At 44.4% G+C, this 18735-nt stretch overlaps 1 protein-coding gene across 1 annotated transcript in view; it reads left to right on the top strand.

Moving 5' to 3' along the window:
• Positions 1-18735, top strand: part of LOC139048462 (uncharacterized) — an 86461-nt gene that overhangs the window by 31157 nt on the left and 36569 nt on the right. The window contains exons 6-7 of the mRNA XM_070522852.1: positions 6875-7037; positions 12804-12916. Coding sequence (XP_070378953.1) covers positions 6875-7037; positions 12804-12916 — 276 coding nt within the window. The remainder of the gene's footprint in view (positions 1-6874; positions 7038-12803; positions 12917-18735) is intronic.

Genomic DNA, 18735 nt, shown 5'->3' with positions numbered 1-18735 from the left:
AGGCCAACGCTCTTCTTATTAGCTTTTAAAGGTAAAATATTGATGTTCAACTAAACGACATTGAGTGGTCCTCCTACTCATTAAACTTCGCGGGCATCAGAGCGCGCTGAGAAGCTCGGGGCGTTTTGATTTCGCCTTCTCGAAGCGCAGTTAGAATGCAGGGGACAGTTTGCGTGGACAATGAACGCTTGAATAACGCAGGCTTTAGAGAGTGAGGTGATTTGGAGTGGCGGCGTTGCCCTCTGCCTTAACGCTGCCCCTGGCACGCTACTGCGGCACCAAGTGTTTCCGTTCAACCGCTCGGTAGAGGAGTGTTCGTGGCGTGGTGTCGCAGCTAATGCGAATTTGGGAGCCCTTTCGCTGCTACATACGTGGGACGCAAGCTTTGACACCCACTGAACCACGCGTTGCAACGGTGGAGCCGTAGAACATCCGCCTCGCGTGCTAGAGGACCGTGGTTCGAATCCCGGTACTGCGCAATTTTCCACCAGATTAAAGAAAAAATCCTTCTGTTGATAAAATTGCATAGAGAGGCCTGGGGTACGGCCTGGTACCGGTGACAAGAACCAGCAACACACTTCCTCACCGGAGAAGAGTTGGCCACCCTGGTGCAGTATTAGGCCACAACCTCCTATATGAATAAACAATAACACCCCGTCCCTCAGCCCCCAGTAGCTGCGAAGCAACTGACCACGGCGCCGGTCAGACCTGCGACGCAGCGGAGGGTGCTATGAATCACTGGCTCTGGACAGGCCGCCATTGGAATATGAACCTGGCAACTTTTAACGCTAGAACGTTATCTAGTGAGGTGAGTCTAGCAGTGCTATTGGAGGAATTAGAGGGCACTAAATGGTATATAATAGGGCTCAGCGAAGTGAGAAGGACAAAAGAAGCACATAAAGTGCTAAAAAGCGGGCACGTCCTGTGCTACCGGGGCTTAGCGGAGAGACGACAACTAGGAGCTGGATTCCTAATTAATAAGGATATAGCGAGTAACACACAGGAATTCTAGAGCAATAACGAGACGGTGGCAGGAAACTTAAAAAGAGGTACAAATTGAAGGTAGTACAGGTCTACGCCCCTACATTCAGCCATGATGAACAGGAAGTCGAGAGCTTCTATGAAGACGTGGAAACAATGATGGGCAAAGTAAAAACACTCTACTGATAAGCGACTTTAATGCCAGGGTAGGCAAGAAGCAGGCTGCAGGCAGGTCAGTGGGGGAATGTGGCATACGCTTAAGGAATAGCAGGGGAGAGTTATTACTAGAGTTTGAAGAACAGAATAATACGCGGATAATGAATACCTTCTTCCGCAAGCGGGATAGACGAAAGTGGACGTGGAGGCGCCCGAATGGTGAGAATAGAAATGAAATAGACGCCATAATGTGTGCTAACCGTGGCATCATCCATGATGTGGACGTGCTCGGCAAGGTACGCTGCAGTGGCCATAGGATGGTAAGAACTCGAATTAGCCTAGACTTGAAGAGGGAACGGCAGAAACTGCTACATAAGAAGCTGATCAATGAACTAGCGGTAAGCGGAAAATAGAGAAATTCTAGATCAAGCTATAGAACAGGTATTCGGCCTTACCTCAGGAAGAGGACCTTAGTGTTGAAGATATGAACGACAATCCCATGGGCATCATCAGGGATTCTGCAATAGAACACGGGTGTCACTCCGTTAGATAGGATGCTAGTAGGGCATCGCATGAGACGAAAGGTCTGATCAAGAAACGCCAATGTATGAAAGCCTCTAGCCCTACAGCTAGAGTAGAACTGGCAGAACTTTTCAAGTAATTCAACAAGCGTAAGACAGCTGACATAACGAAGTATAATATGGATAGAATTGAACATGCTCTTAGGAACGGAGGAAGCTAAAAGCAGTGAAGAAACTATGAATAGGCAAGAATCAGATGTAGGCGTTAAGAGGCAAAGCCGGCAATATCATTACTAATATGGATGAGATAGTTCAAGTGGTTGAAGAGGTTTACAGATGTTTATACAGTACCACTAGCACCGACGACGATAATCGAAGAGAGAATAGTCTAGAGGAATTTTAAATCACACAAGTACCGCCGCAAGAAGTAATGAAAGCATTGGGAGCTATATGAAGAGGGAAGGCAGCTCGGGAGGATAAGGTAACAGCAGATTCGTTGAAGGATGGCCGGCAGATTGTTCTAGATAAATTGGCCCCCCTGTATACGCAACGCCTCATGACTTCGAGCATACCGACATCTTCGAAGAATGCTCGCACAATCCTAATCCATAAGAAAGGGAACGTTAATGACTTGAAAAATTATATGCCAATCAGTTTACGGTCCATTAACTACAAAGTATTTACTAATGTAATCGAAAATTGGATCAAGTACACGTTAGACTTCTGTGAACCAAAGGACAAGGCAGGATTCCATAAACGCTACTCAAGAATACACCATATTCACACTATCAATCAGGTGATAGAGAAATGTGCGGAATATAAACAACCCTTACATACAGCGTTTATTGAGTAGGAGAAAGCGTTTGATGCAGTTGAAACCTCAGCAGTCGTGGAAGCATTACGGAATCAGGGTGGAGACGAACCGTATGTAAAAATAATGAAAAATATCTATATAAGCTCCACAGCAACCGTCATCATAATCATCATCATCATCAACCTGGTTGCGCCCACTGCAGGGCAAAGGCTTTTCCCATATTTCTCCAACTGCCCCGGTTATGTACTAATTGTGGCCACGTTGTCCATGCAAACTTCAAAATCTCATCCCCCCATCTAACTTTCTGCCGTCCCCTGCTACGCTTCCCTTCCCTTGGAATACAGTCCGTAACCTTTAGTGACCATCGGTTATCTTCTCTCCTCATAACATGTCCTGTAAGTGTCCATTTCTTTTTCTTGATTTCAACTAAGGTGTCATTAGCTTGCGTTTGTTGCCTCACCCAATCAGCTTTTTTCTTCTCCTTTAACGTTACACCCATCATTTTTCTTTCCATAGCTCGTTGCGTCATCCTCAATTTCAGCAGAACCGTTTTCGTAAGCCTCCAGGTTTCTGCCCCATATGTGAGTACTGGTAACACACAGCTGTTATACATTTTCCTTTTGAGGGATAGTGGCAACCTGCTGTTCATGATTTGAGAATGCCTGCCAAACACACCCCAGCCCATTCTTATTCTTCTGGTTATTTGTCTCATGGTCCGGATCCGTGGTCACTACCCGCCCTAAGTAGATGTATTCCCTTAACACTTCCAGTGCTTCGCTACCTATCGTAAACTGCTGTTCTCTTCCGAGACTCTTAAACATTAATTTAGTTTCCTGCAGATTATTTTTAGACCTACGCTTCTGCTTTGCCTCTGCTGGTCAGTGAGCATGCATTGCCATTGATCCCCTGAGTTACTAAGCAAGGCAATATCATCAGTGAATCGCATGTTACTAAAATATTCTCGCTTAATATTTATTCCCAATTTTTCCCAATCCAGGTCTCTGAATACTTTCTCTAAACACGCTGTGAATAGCAATGAAGAGATCGTATCTCCCTGTCTGACTCCTTTCATTATTGGAATTTTGTTGCTTTCTCTGTGGAGAACTACGGTGGGTGGGCAGCCGCTATAAATATCTTTCAGTATTTTTACGTACGGCTTTTCTACTCCTCGGTTGCTTAATGCGTCCATGGCTGCTGAGGTTTCGACTGAATCAAATACTTTCTCGTAAATGAAAGCTATATATAAGGGTTGGTTATATTCCGCACATTTCTCTATCACCTGATTTATAGTGTGAATATGGTCTATTGTTGAGTAGCCTTTACGGAATCCAGCCTGGTCCTTTGGTTGACAGAAGTCTTAGGTGTTCCTGATTCTTTGTGATTACCTTAGTAAATACTTTGTAGGCAAGGGACAGTAGGCTGATTGGTCTATAATTTTTCGTCTTTGGCTTCCCCTTTCTTATGGATTAGGATATGTGAGCGTTCTTCCAAGATTCCGATACGCTCGAAGTCATGAGGCATTGCGTATAGAGGGTGGCCAGTTTTGTAGAACAATCTGCCCAACGTCCTTCAACAAATCTGCTGTTACCTGACCCTGCGCAGCTGCTTTCACCCTTTGCTTAGCTCCGAAGGCTTTCTTTAGATCTTCCGGCGGTACTTGTGGGATTTCGAATTCCTCTAGATTCTTATCTCTTCCACTGTCATCGTGGGTGCCACTGGTTCTGTACAAACCTCTACAGAACTCCTCAGCCATTTGAACTATCTGATCCATATCAGCAATGATATTGCCGGCTTTGTCTCTTAACGCACTCATCCGATTCTTGCCTATTCCTAGTTTCTGCTTCACTGCTTTTAGGCTTCCTTTGTTCCTGAGACGATGTTCAATTCTATCGATATTATACTTCCTTATGTCAGCTGTCTTACGATTGTTGATTAACTTGGAAAATTATACCAGTTCTCTTCTAGCTGTAGGGTTAGAAGCTTTCATACATTGGCGCTACTTCCTCAGATATTTCCTCTGATGAAGAAGCGCCAATGAATGAAAGCCTCTAGCCCTACAGCTAGAACCAGCAACCGCAGTCCTCGATAAAGAAAGCAACAAAATATCAATAAAAAAGGCGTCAGGCAGGGAGATACGACCTCTGCAATGCTCTTCGCAGCGTGTTTACAGGAGGTATTCAGAGACCTGGATTGGGAAGAAGTGGGAAAAAGAGTTAATGGAGAATGCTTTAGTAACTTCCGATCCACTGATGATATTGCGTCAGGGCACCAACTGTTATGCATGCTCACTGACCTGGAGGGGAAAAGCAGAAGGCTGGGTCTGAAAATTAAACTGAAGAAAGCTAAAGTAATGTTTAACACTCTCAGATGAGAACAGCAATTTACGATAGGTAGCGAGGCACTGGAAGTGGTAAGGGAATACATCTACTTACTGCAGGTAGTGACCACGGATCCGGATCATGACTGAAATAACCAGAAGAATAAGAATGGTCTGGGCTGCGTTTGGCAGGCATTCTCAGATCATGAACAGCAGGTTGCCATTATCCCCCGAGAGAAAATTGTATAACAGCTGTGTCTTAACTGTAGTCGCTTACGGGTCAGAAACCTGGAGGCTTACGAGAAGGGTTCTACCTAAATTGAGGACGACGCAACGATCTATGGAAAGAGGAATGACGGATGTAACATTAAGGGATAATAAAAGAGCAGGTTGAGTGAGGGAAGAAACGCGCATTATTTACATCTTAGTTGAAATCAAGAAAAAGAAATGAGCATTGGCCGGACTTGTAATGAGGAGTGAATATAGCCGACGGTCATTAACGGTTACGGATTGGATTCCAAGGAAAGGGAAGCGTAGCAAGGGGCCTCCAGGTTTCTGCGCCGTACGTGAGTTGTGTAAGACACAGCCGTTATACACTTTTCTCTTGAGGGATAATGGGAACCTGCTGTTCATGATCTGAGAATGCCTGCCTAGCGCACACCAGCCCGCTCTATTTCTTCTGATTATTTCAGTCTCATGATCCGGATACGTGGTCACTACCTGCCCTTTGTAGATGTATTCCCTTACCAATTCCAATGCCTTGCTACCTATCGCTACCTACTAACCTCCTGTCGAATGAAGTATTGGCCAAAGTTCAAGGAAGCGCAGCGACAAGCAAATATTCCTATGGCTACCTTAACAGCATTGCCATGGAGAGTTCGAAAAAAATGAAGCCTGTGAGCACTGCCATATTCTTGTTAATTAAACAACACATGACCCAATAAACCAGTAGATACATCCCCATACGCATCTTTATGAAGTCCAATGAAACCTTAATAAAATTTCACAACAAGTACAAGGGTTCGTGTTTCTTTATTTAGATAAATTATTAGCTGAACCGAGTTTAGGCCATCATTAATGCAGGCATTCTCGGCCAATGCTTCGTTATAAATATATGCCACTGCGGCATATAGGGTAAAGAACACCATATCGTATTTGTGAATTGCTCTTAAATTTCCGCGCTCCCCTTCTTATCCATGTATTTATCAATTGCGCTATTCCCTATACAAGCGCCCTACATCACCTTCGTCCTCCTGATATCACTCCGTCAGCGTCTCAAACTGCATAGCTTGCTAACGATGTAGCACAATAACATGATCATGAAATATAATCAAAGCTACGACCAATGCAGTGCCTAAGCACACGCACTTTGTGAGCAAGACGTTAAACACGATGTAAATATCTCAATTGTACACATCACACTGTCATTTTGCCTTTATTTAGCCGCTTCACGAGAGCATCGTTCCACATCAAATATTTTTCAATTATCGGCATAGCTTTCGTTCACTCCATAGTGAACTCTTAGTGAAAATTCTCTAGTACCGCGTAGCTAGGGTTATCAGCAAGTTGCACTGCGATAGTATGTGTTGAAATGCCCATTTCAAAACTTCTCCTGCCAAATACGCTATGAAAACTGCAACATCCATGTTTTAGCGGGGCCATAGGCATTCTGCTGCCATACAGCGAATTTTCGAGTGTGTCTGCACAAAATTGTAGTCTCCACTCGTGCAAATGTTCCATTTCAAATCAGCACCGGTGTTTGGCTCAATAGCGCTCAATTAAGGGATGTCCTCTTGCTTCATTCAATTTAGAATTCCGGAAATTCGTGTCACCATATTTTATTGCATAGCGCACAACGAATTATTGTCATATGTGTTGCTGAAGTGACGTGAAATTTGCTGAATGCTTTTCAGTGCGTTCCGAACCCCTCTTTATGCTTGCTTTCTCTGCAGAAGTGCAACATTTTATGAAGCACTGTGATCATAATAATTTAAATAGTTTGCCGCTGCTTTCTCTCATAATGTTGTCTTTTCTGCTTGCCTGGAAAAGCACTTTGTTGCTGTAATTATTTCTTCCTGTTTTCAGGGACATAGACGCTTTCTTGGTCCACCTGAGTAAGCAGTCCGCTAAAGCGTGGGCGCAGGAGAACTTGTGGAATCATAACATTCACCACTGGGGAATTCTCAATATTTACGAGACAATTTTTAATCAACCAGGCTATCTCAGAAATGCCACTTTATCCTTGAAGGTAAGTAGCAAGTTTTTATTCTGCGTTGCTGTTACTCTGGGCATTTCATTTTCATTTTCTGGAAGCACGTTTCTTCATTGGTCAAGCTGTAGCGACACGCTCACGTTAGTAAATTATATCATTCAATAAACTAAAGTGTAAAGAAGCTAAACAGAACTAAAATAGAATAGACCAGTTTCCTCACTCGAACAAGACGGAATGCCGGAATCAAGATGTAACGCCACTACTTGAGGCGTGCGCCCTAGCGTAAAACGACAGCGACGAGCACCTACATGCGCTCTCCTTCGCGCTATGAACGAGGGAAAGTCGTTCGGCGGGTTTACGCTAGGTTTTTTGATGTTCGGGAGACACCTCCAGTCGCCGACGGACACAATATCGGCCAAGCGGAGAGATTCAATGGGTGCGAAGAAGCCTTTCGACTACTACGCTTGACATTTGCGATCGCCTAGGAAACGTGGTGTTCGAAGCGAATTTAAACCGTGCAGGAGCAAGGGCGTGTAGAAATTCCGCCAACGCATATGAACTCAGCGACGCGAGGCCCGAGTTTGTGGCGGATTTCGCACCAAAATGGATTGGGCGTTTTGAAGTAGATTTAGCATGGAAGGATCTGAACGCAGGTCGTATCAGCTTACTCGTCCATGTCGGTCAGGTGAAGCGGTATTTCCGAAGGTAGGGCGCCTTGGAAGCTGTACCACTACCCGTGGGCAGGCAAGCGTTTGTCCATCGACGCTTAAAACACCCGAACTTGGCGAAACAGACCATAACAACTCCACACACACTGGAAGCAGCACAATCCACAATCAGCAGCTACGGAGAAGCAGCTAAAGCTGTCCATAGTAGTCGCCGAGGGGATATGGCATGGAAACACGGTTGCACCTCAAGTCGTCAAGAATTCAAGCCAACAACTAGCCTTCCGTCAGATAACCACGCTGGTGCACGCGCGCAGGCCGCCGGATAGAGGAGATTGCCAGCACGAGGCGCCGTCATTTGCAGGTCACCTCAAGCGGTGCACCTTGATCCCTAGCCGTGCTAGTGCTGAGCTGGAGTGGCTCAAGCGTTCCCATCAGGGGTACGCAGAACCAGGTCCCTGTTATTCAAGGACACGTGCAACCTGGCTGGCGACGGCTTGTCCAACATGTGGGTCGTGCCCTCTCCAGCTCACACTGGCGTTGCTGACTTCAGGGGAAGTTACTGGACAATGTATTCTGGTGAAAATGGGTCTACAAAACATCCACACCGCCGACTGCGTTGCGAAAGCCGCGAAAGCGAGCAGGTCAGTTGTGCTATGAGCGTCTTAACATTGCGCCACTGGAGTCAAGGGGACTTAAAGGGTCTTAAGGGGGGAGGGAATTATGAAAGTTCATAATTTCTCGTGATCCTAAGCGCGCTACGGAAGAGAGAGCGGACGGCTTCTTCTCCCCTTCCCGTACGGGAAGCTAAACGTTTTTTCTCGTGTAGCCAAACCATCGTGCAAACGAGTTGCAATCGTGCGGTAACGTCGCAGGAGTGCCGGGCTCCCATTGGGAGAGCGCGCAAACAACATGGCACGGGGTGCCGAATTTGGCGCGCTCTCAGGGGTGGCCGCAATAGAAAAGAAACCTGGCATGAATAAGTATAACAGGAAAAAAACAAAATCAGGAAAGAAAAAATTTGATAACTCAAAGGGAAGCTCCTTATTTTTCGAAGCGAGTTCTTGATGGCTTAGAGCACGCACCCATAAGCGAGATATAAGAAGGAAGAAGAAACATGTGCTTGCCGTGGTAAAGCTTCGAAAACAATGAAGCTAGTTGTATTAGAATGTGAAGATATCTGTCTAGCAGTGGATGTAGGGGTCACTGGCCTCCTTGAAGCCATTGGCTTCAGCGAGATCAAGGGAAAAGCAAACATGTGCCTAATAGAGATTAGTAAGAGGCGATTGGAAGATTGGTGGAAGAAGAGTAGGGAAATGACAGACAATGGCGGTGTACAGAACAAAGTTCACAATAGAAGTTCAGAAACTGGTAAGCGAATTCATCGTGAGTTCTTTTTCTCTTTGTTTTCTAACATATGTAGGACATTAGGCAATAAAATAACAAGAGCAGGGCGGTGCAAACCGCTGCTCCGTTCCAAATATCCATCCATCACCCTGACGAACGCCCGAGAAAGGTGAAGACTTCTAGCCACCATGAAGGAAAGATGTTATGTCACCATCTAGTTCCTATCCTTTGTCGCGCCCGGCCTTCGTTCGCTCTATGATCGACCCCGGCCAACGTCAATGTAGAAAACAGCCTGCTTCCTCGTGAATCATCTGGAAGAATAAATTTTGTTGACCTTTTCTTACAGTGTGTTTTCATGCTTTTTTCTTGTCCTGGTACCACCTAAGCGCGGCCGTAAATGGCGAGCGAAAAGGAGTTGGCCGTCAAGCCTAACTAAGCCTTACGTCCTAAAGCGTCTTCAGAGAACCCTACACAAAGTTGTATAGAGATGGTGCCCCTATTTCAGGCCACCACTGGATTCCGCGGCTCGCCGGGCCTGGTCGAGGCTTGACAGCTCGCTCCTGTCAGGTGGTTCGCGCCTTCCAGGATCAGTTAGCGAATTAGTCCGTGATTAGACACCGTCTGCCGGGCGCCTGGGGCTGTCGTATGTTATATGCGGGAGTGTCGGTGTGTCTTCACAACATGGACAATTGTTTGTGCCTGTCGGTGTACATCTTTTGTAGTCTGTACGAGTGAAGAAAGGTGTTCGTCCGTAGCAGGCGCCAGTACCGTGCGTGCCGCCTGCTGGATGTGCCGCCTGCTGGGCTCGCTGGAGTCGGCATCTCTAGTGCTTCTCCTAGCGTGCTGGGTGAGAGGGTGTCCGCTGGGGCAGAGTGATCCGCGACTCGGCCTGTCGTATCTCGACCAAGACAATGCGCCCGTTCATTGCCGTCAACTCCGGTGTGTGCCCGGTGATCCCACGGTCTTATGTGAGTATTGGTCTCAGAATGTGCAAGATGCTAGTCGGCAAAACTGCCCGCAGATATAGTCGGCATGCTTACTGAGAGTCCTTCAGTATGTGTGCCGATCGGACCTTTGCTTCGGAGGCTGGTACGGCTAGTGCGATAGCCATGGCCTCATCCCTTGTGCAGGACGCGGTTTGCAAGGACGCATCCTCGACTGTACGTGCATATTTTATCGTGAACGCCACGAAAGAGGGGTCTGTGTTGCCGTACAGGGGTAGTCTTAGTCCGCGAAATACCTATCCGGATGTTCTTGCCTCTGTAGCAATGCTAGCGGCCTGGTTCGTCGTCGTCTTCCGTGGAATGTCAGGTGCATGTAACATGGAATGCGATCCACTTGTAGTCGTGTTCGCAATGCGAGTGGTGTTAGCTCCCGACAGTATTGTTGCGCCCGAATGTAGTGTTGGCGGCTTAAGAGACAACGTCCCTGGGACGTCGCGCAAGCCACACTCACTGGGTGATGATTGTGGCTGCGGCGAGCTCTTCAGATATGTTGATCAGCCAAAGCTCTTGGAGGAGTTCCATGCTTGTGCTTGCCTGAAAGCCGAGAGCCGCCCTACAGGCTACTGGAATTATTTTTGTCCACCTGGTCTGTCCCTGTGCAGCGCGTGGCTTGAAAGGTAATGCGCGTGTCCTGAGACGTATTAAGGCTTTGACCAATTGCAGCATGTATGCCTTTGTAATCCTCTCATTGCCGCGTGTGATTCTGTTGGTGAATCCGGTAACACTGCTGACCGTACGTATGAATTTAGAGGGCGCAATGGCAACGCAGCCCAGATGATGTGGTAGCATTACGAGAATCCGCATGTTTGCTGTCTTGTTGATAGGTTCGCAATCGGGAAAGCGTTGTGAGGGCAGTGTTCAGTTTTCCTGTGTACTCTTAGGTCTGATCTGTAGGTATGCCGACTGGGCTAGGGGGCATTACACCCGCCATGGTTGCTCAGTGGCTATGGTGTTGGAGTGCTGAGCACGAGGTAGCGGGGTCGAATCCCAGCAACGGTGGCCGCATTCAGATGAGTGCGAAATGCGAAAACACCCTTGTACTTAGATTTAGGTGCACGTTTGAGAACCCCACGTAGTCGAAATTTACGGAGTCCTCCACTACGGCGTGCCTCATAATCAGAAAGTGGTTTGGCACGTAAAACCCTATAATTTATTTAAATCTAAGGGGGCATTTCATGCCTACTTGTTTCGTTTGTTTTGTGAATATCACAGCCGTATTTCTTAACGATGGCTTTTATGTCTCCGTGCGAGAATGAAGTGGCCCGTGACATGATGTCACCCATGTATTTGGCACACTCGAGATCTCGGTGCTCATCCTGTTGTAACGCCAGTTTGATTAAGTCGATGTTAACCGGAGCGGTGATAGTATCCGGTAGGTCGTATGGCAGTGAGTAAGTCCTACCTGTCCAAACATGAACGGAGAGGTTTTACAAGAATCTTGCACATAGGAATCTATTCTATCCCAACTTCTTGCGTCGTCGAGCCCCTCAATTATCGAGGAGTGCGACATATTGCCACAAACTTCTTGAATATCAAGTGCGAGCAAGAACTTCTCCGGGCTTCCTAGTAAGGGGGGCGCAGTGCAGGATTTTGTCCTTCAGGAGTACGTAGAGCCCTTCGGCAGATACCCCCCTCCTCACATCAAACGTGACCGGAAGCAGATCTCTAAAGCTCTGTGTCTCTCGAGTCTGGTGAGGAAGACTCTCTGGAAAAGATGGTGCAGAAAGGAGGTAAGCGGGATAGGTCGCAGTTGTCCTAGTTCGCGCAGTTGGCCGGGCTTCGGTATAAAAATTATGTTGGTTGTTTTCCAGTCGGAGGGTTGTCAGCCGGGAGGTATACATACCGTGTCGGCAAACAAATTGGTTGGCCGAGTCACTAAGGTTTCTCAGCATCGCTTGGGTCATTCGATCGGACCCCATGCAGCGTTATTAAATGCCTTCGCAGCGGAGTAGAACTATTCTAAGTTGATGGAGGCATTTAGATGTCCGTGTTCTTCACCGTGATAGTCTTTGGCGTAGGTGTCTGTGCTTCTCCGGATCAAGTGTTCTTCAGTTGTTGGATGAGCTTAACTTCAGTGCCTAGGTATTTAGGTCGCGTGATTGTTTTGCAGTGATCGTCAGTTTCAGCGCAATATCGTGAGGTTCTCTTGTTGTCTTGTTGTGTTGTAACTGCATCTGCACCACCTTGGGCTGACCTGTTTGGATTCGTTGCTTTGGCCAAAATGGTCTAATCCCCATTTGGTAACCTCCTCGGATTCCTCTATTATTTACGGATCAGTGGGAATTCTTTTTCGGTGGTTTCTGCCACAATGTTTTATTGACGTTATTTAAAATGCAGAACATGATTCTCGACAGACTGCACTGCTCGGTGCCCCGAAGGGGCTTCTCACGATATGGACCAGAAACATTACAGGAAAAAGAAAATCACCAAGACAACATAAATCTATTATCCAAAAAGGCGACGAAAAACTGCAATTTATGCAAATATGTGAATGCGCAAAAACGACACGGGCCGTAACTTTCTACTGGAAAGTCACCAGTTAGAAGATCCGGCCCATGCTGTTTTCCTGTTCTCTTTTGCTGTGGCCGTCTTTATTTAAGGTCAATATGATATATGATATAATTTTGTTTTAGGAGTCGTTATTGGAGTTACGTTGATAATGGGTATGTGTTAAAATAAAAAGGATTGTCCAGATTTATAATATGAAGGACTTCTAGCAGCATCGTGGGAAACTATTCGTGACTCCAATGATATTTACGCAATGACCCCCTACCTCTTTCCCACAGAGAGCACATGAAATATCAGACCCATCTCCTACGAAGAGAGTAGTGTCGTACACCTTTCTTGGCTATTACGCTAAACAGCCCGCTGGCTGCGATGAAGCTGCAGAAATAATGAAGTAAGTAATTTTCTGTACTCTGTAAGGAAGCTCTCTTTAGAAAGTGAGAGCTTCCGCACCGCGTGCAAAAGCGCTGTGATAGTCGTCAGAGGGGCATGAGGCGACATTTATTTAAAAGTGATAGTGGAGAGGGTAACGGAATAGTTAAGCTAACGACTGGCCTTGAGGTTCATTCATGGTTTCGACCTGTTAATTGTCGTCTGTCGCAACCTGTCGTTAAGTGGCGTAAGTATACACATAGTAGCAAACCTTGATCTATATACTGATCAACGGCGCAGGAACAATAGGTCTCCTCACGCCTAACTAGGACAGTGATAGGGGTGCGAGCAAACGTGTGCGGCATCAGTCCCAAACATCTGAGCCAGGCGACGGGCCGATAGCGCTCAGCGGTGCGAGCATTGATCTCTGTGAGACGCTCCTTGGTTATCAATCGTGGTCAGTCGTGTGATGTACTTCAAATACCGGTGTGAACGAGCCCTGACACCAACAAGATTACAGAAACAGCGGAAGGTAGTGGGAGAATGCACAGCGATCACTAACAAGAAGAACGAGCCCAAGTTGGGCAAACGTGTATAGCGAGCTTAATCGATCTCCACCTTTTCAAAGTTCATCTTAGGATTAGAGCATGTTTACAATACCGCATTTCCTGTCATAACAAGAGTTCTTCATAATAAAGCACGAATACCGTCGATTTCAATGGCCTCCATGAGCGTATGAAACATACGGAAAAATAATTCAGTTTCTAAAGCCACGCGACTTGGAGATTTTGCAAGAGTTGAATAGGTTTAGCAAAAGGTTAAGCACATACATTAAATAAGCATACGTTTACGAAATATTAAGCATATATATTAAATAAGACAAGGTTGTCGTTTTTCGAACGCAAGTTTGAAAGCGCTGCCCGAAGCAGCCGCGAGACATGGAAGATCTTCCATGAAATACCAAACACTTCTGCAGCATGTCTTCAGCGATATAGTTTTCATTGCTATGGCGATTTGCTGAAAAATTTTGTTGTAGATGTTGGGGCAGCTGAGTTCTCATTTCCCGTGCTGCGTTAACTGAGCGCCGAACGTACTTGCGCCATGTCGTAAAAGACGCGCTATTTTTGACTCCTACATCTCAAGATAAAATCGCATCTATCTTGCGATATCTTGGAAGCAAGTTAGCAGCCGTAAAAGATCCCACAAAATGTTCACTGAATAAGGTTGTTGCGTATGAAATTGCCATGCAACTAAACTATATTCTCAAAGTAATGGTGTCATCTGGTCTCTGCACCAAAAGCCTAAAAATTTCTCGCGTAACTTCACAGAGGTGTACAACACAACAAATTGCTTCAGTACACTTCAGTATCTCTGCTATCACTTCCCTCTAACGTTTCTGTAATGGACTTGCACATTCAACTTATTATATTTCTTACTAGCCAAGAATGTAGTAGAACAGCAATCCGGACTTCAAAAGGGCCAGTCACAAAAAACCTCCTTAGTGATAAATTAAAATCAAACCATCAGAAACATTGGAAAAGTTATTTAGAGTTGCAATAAATATGTATAAGTTTTAAAGGGCATTTGATGCAATCAAACGTGGTAATTTCCTACAGAAGCTCGAAGTGAATGGTTTGAAGGAAATGCACAGAACCTTAGTAAAGTTTGTTACTGTTACTTCTGTTGTTCTTGTTACACAAGATCAACAGAAGGTGAAAAACGATGACACCATGCAGTCTCTTCGTTTCATACCTTCTGTTGTCCTTGTCTTGTGTTGCGCTGTAACAAACCTTACTATGAATCCCAACTAACTGGCCCAACTTGCCGTTTTGGCACAGAACCTTATGCCAAGTTATCCACGCAATCGACTGCAATATGTTTGTGTCGATTTTGTTCGTTCTGAAAGTAGCCCAGTTAAATATGGTCAACCCCAAGGATATGCATTAGGCCCCTATTGTTTTTAGTGTATTTGAATTATAGTAATATTCTTCATACTGGGGAGCTAGATATGTGTGCTGATGACCGCAAGTGTCTCCTCCTTTTGGGCTAATATGGAGAGACTCGAACAAACATGAAACAGCAGATTCTGACCACTTATGCGTCTCCTCTCTCATACCGTCGATAGCAGTGCAAAAAATGAGTCATTTTTTCGTAAGAACAATATAATTGATTACTCAGGACAACCATAAATACAATGACTCATTACTTTATGTTGTTAATTATTCCTTTTTAGACGTCCTTTTTCTTAAGGGACTTAAGCAGGTCATGGCATGTAAACACCAGAATAAAAGTCGCAAGTCACCAACATGCTTAACAGTTATGTCCTGCCAACTAGGCAAAAGATAAAATTGTTGTTTACTCGCATTTATTCCCACCACAATTTTTTTGTGTTGGTGTGCAGAATGCATATTGTAAGGTATAAGGATAAACTTTGTGCTTTACAAAGGAAATAATTAAACTGCTCAACTGTGCAGATCAGATGGATAGGCCGGCTTTTCTGTTAAAGCATAGAATTACACATTTCTGCCTTCTTTGTAAAATTAGGCACTCAGTGTGCGTGTGCCAAGTTAAATACTGCGACACCATAGTGTTTTTCCTCGTCAGTTCCTAAGCAGGAACAATCGTCATGACTTGCATAAAACGGACATAGTTGAAGAAAGTGCACGAACAAATCATGAAAAAGAGCAATAAATTATGGGATTATGAATTTGTTTAATGAAAACCCTGCTATATTGAACAGGCATACAAAAGTGCAGCTGTTAAACAATCTCAATTTCCATGGTCGCTGAATTATTTTTTTTTAATCGAGAAAGACCAACGGCCGAGTCCTGGTCATATGTAATGTACTGCTGTGTTTCATACATTTTGAACATATTGTGACCTGTGCCCATTTTCTTTTTAGTGTTTTAATTGTGTGTGCAATGTGTGAAAGTAGTGTTGTCAAAATGTGTCGTATATGACTACTTTTACTTCTTTATTATGTACCTGCATATTGTGTATTTGGCATTTTTGTGTCAGAGAACGACCCGTGGTGTCCCTCATTTTTGTACAAAAGCTTTCCTTCATTTTTAATATAGACACACAGGTATTGCACGTTTAGGGAGAGCTTTGTGTAGTCTGCAGAAATTGTTATGTTATTGGCGTGATTTATGCTAACTATTGCATTTCGCAGAGCATTAGCAGGACTGTACTCAAAATTCATTCCTCGGCAACAGCAGCAACAATGTGCCCAGGATCAGACAAAAATCATTTACAGCAATATGCTGAATGGTCTGGTTGAGATAACTACTCAATAAATGCAGCGATTATCTCCTATACCATCCTGATACATCTTTGCTAAACGAATGTCATGACTGATGGAGTCATATGCCTTGTGAAGATATAAAAAATATTTGTAATAGGAAAAACTTATTTTCTATATTCTCCATGGAACGTCTTGTAGATGAAGCTCCATGGCTTCTAAAGAACCCATATTAATGATAAACGTAAATTTGGCACATGTCAACGCAATTAATGACGCTACTGCTTATATGCTTCTCGGCGACTTTAGGAAAAAGTGATTCGACTGAGATCGTATGTAATAAGTATTTTCGCTAATTCCCCCACTTTTAAATATCCCTCAGACATGTTACTTTAGGTTCAGAAATCAAAATTCGCGTGTTAGGTCTACTGTTGATATTATCAGTGCGTGGTTATCAATGACTTCAGATATTCCCTGATTAGCCCAAATGACAATATAAACAACTTCAAAGGCTCGGCGTTGCGAAGGAAAAAAGCGAGCTGAAATTTTCAATTTTGCTACAAGGCGCTATGAAAACTCAGCTTGAGTTGGTGGAGCTTAATTTTATAGATACGGTCCTTGCCCCTGTATCAGAGCAGCTTGTTCCTGCAGATCTGAAGAGACGTGTAATAAATTTGTTTTCTAATTATTTTCTGTGCAATCAACGCAGTGAATATTCAGGTACATTATTGAAGTTTTGCTTTTGGTACTTAATAAGCAATAAACTATGGTCTAGGTTTCTTTGGAGCTTCTTTATTTCCAGAACTTGTTTAGGTTAAGCTGATTCTGCGCTTCTTTGATGTGAGATCCCAGTTTATTTTGCACATACTCGCATTCGCGAAGAAGTTCTGGGTATGTTGTTTCGTGAAAGCGGCATGCATTTGATTATTTTTTAGATTATTATTCTGTAGAGTACTGGTACTGTCCATAGATTCCTTGAATTCTTGTATTGCTTCAGAAGGTCATTCTGAAAAGCATCGTTCTGTAAATTCTTTAGGTGAAATAACAGCGTGTCGTGCGATTTACAAACGTAATCTGCTTCTACATCTGCATAGGCTTCCATCGTCAATCTTACCGTACACTTTAATTAGCTTAATCATGGTAAGTCGAGCTGCCTGATTTGGTACAAAGGAAAAGACAGACATCTGAAAATTTAGAAGTGCAATAATTGCACCAGAAAATGATTCGTGAGCATTGAAGTTAGACATGTCAATTATGGTCTTCAAAGTGTCCGCAACTCTCGCTGGAACTGTTCTAATACTTTTAACTTCATCGCAATGAAGTGCATCAAACACATCAGAAGTAATGGCTTGAGTTGACAACAAATAATTATTTATGAGGCAGAATACTGTAGCTTTCATAGAAGAGGACAACACGTAATTGATCATTTCCTAAGAAAGACATCTGAGATTCCAAATATCCCAGCAGGAATGCCCTAAGGACCAATGACCGTGATGCATGCGCAAATATAAATGACAATCTTAAAGGGGTATTTAAAGGGAGAAAATCCTTCTATTGCACAATTTTGCATTTTCTATCCTGCCTTCACTGAACTTTCGCTCAACAGAAGCATAATGAGCTTGCAACATATTGTGGCACGCGTCCGAAAGGAACAGTGAAAGAAAGGTAATTATAGGATGCGTTTATGTCATTGGCCCAATTCACGATTTTCAACACCTTCAAGAAAAAGATGGTAGTGCTGACGGAACCATTACGAGGGCGCAAAATTTGCCCATTAACTGTGCGTCTATTGTCTACTTCTTTGGTATCATCCTGCTGAGATTGTGCGGTACGTGCAAAGCAAGGTTTTATTTTCTCAAATTGTAGTAGCTTCGGACAGCACGTAGAAACGTATGTAATATCGCCGAAATTTTCATGAGTATCGCATTGCAGTTTTAGACACAGTCAATTTTAAAACAGCATCGTTATGGTCGGTCGCTATGCCTGAAAGGTTACACTCGTTGTTGTATTCGTCCACAATCTATCACTATTGCTACATTAAAAATACATAATAATATTATTTGGGGTTTCACGTACCAAAATCACTTTCTGATTATGAGGCACGCCGTAGTGGAGGACTCCGGAAATTTTGACCGCCTGGGGTTCTTTAACGTGCACCTAAATCTAAGCACACGGGTGTGTTTTGCATTTCGCCCCCATCGAAATGCGGCCGCCGTGGCCGGGATTTGATCCCGCGACCTCGTGCTCAGCAGCCCAACACCATAGCCACTCAGCAACCACGGCGGGTATTAAAAATACATGAAGTAGTGATATGAGACTGTTGGATAAATATGCGATAAGTGCGTTCTGCTCGGAATTTGCCCCGATTTACAGTACTAAGTGGCAACAAGCACAGCCCACCGCTTAGGTAGGCAGCCAGCCTTTAATGAGTGGAGACCCAAGCGTACCATGTGGCCAGTACCACAACTCTTTGTAATTTTAAAACCTCCAATCATCAGTAATTTTTCATTTCAGTAAATAATGAGAATTCTAGTGTTATGTCTTATTTGGCTAACATGAGAGGGGTATCCTAAAAATCATGTAACAATTTCGTAATCTAC

Source organism: Dermacentor albipictus, chromosome 8 (assembly GCF_038994185.2).
Source record: "Dermacentor albipictus isolate Rhodes 1998 colony chromosome 8, USDA_Dalb.pri_finalv2, whole genome shotgun sequence".
Lineage (NCBI taxonomy): Eukaryota > Metazoa > Arthropoda > Arachnida > Ixodida > Ixodidae > Dermacentor > Dermacentor albipictus.
The sequence above is the reverse complement of the archived record's forward strand: the minus strand, read 5'-3'. Positions and strand labels throughout refer to the sequence as shown.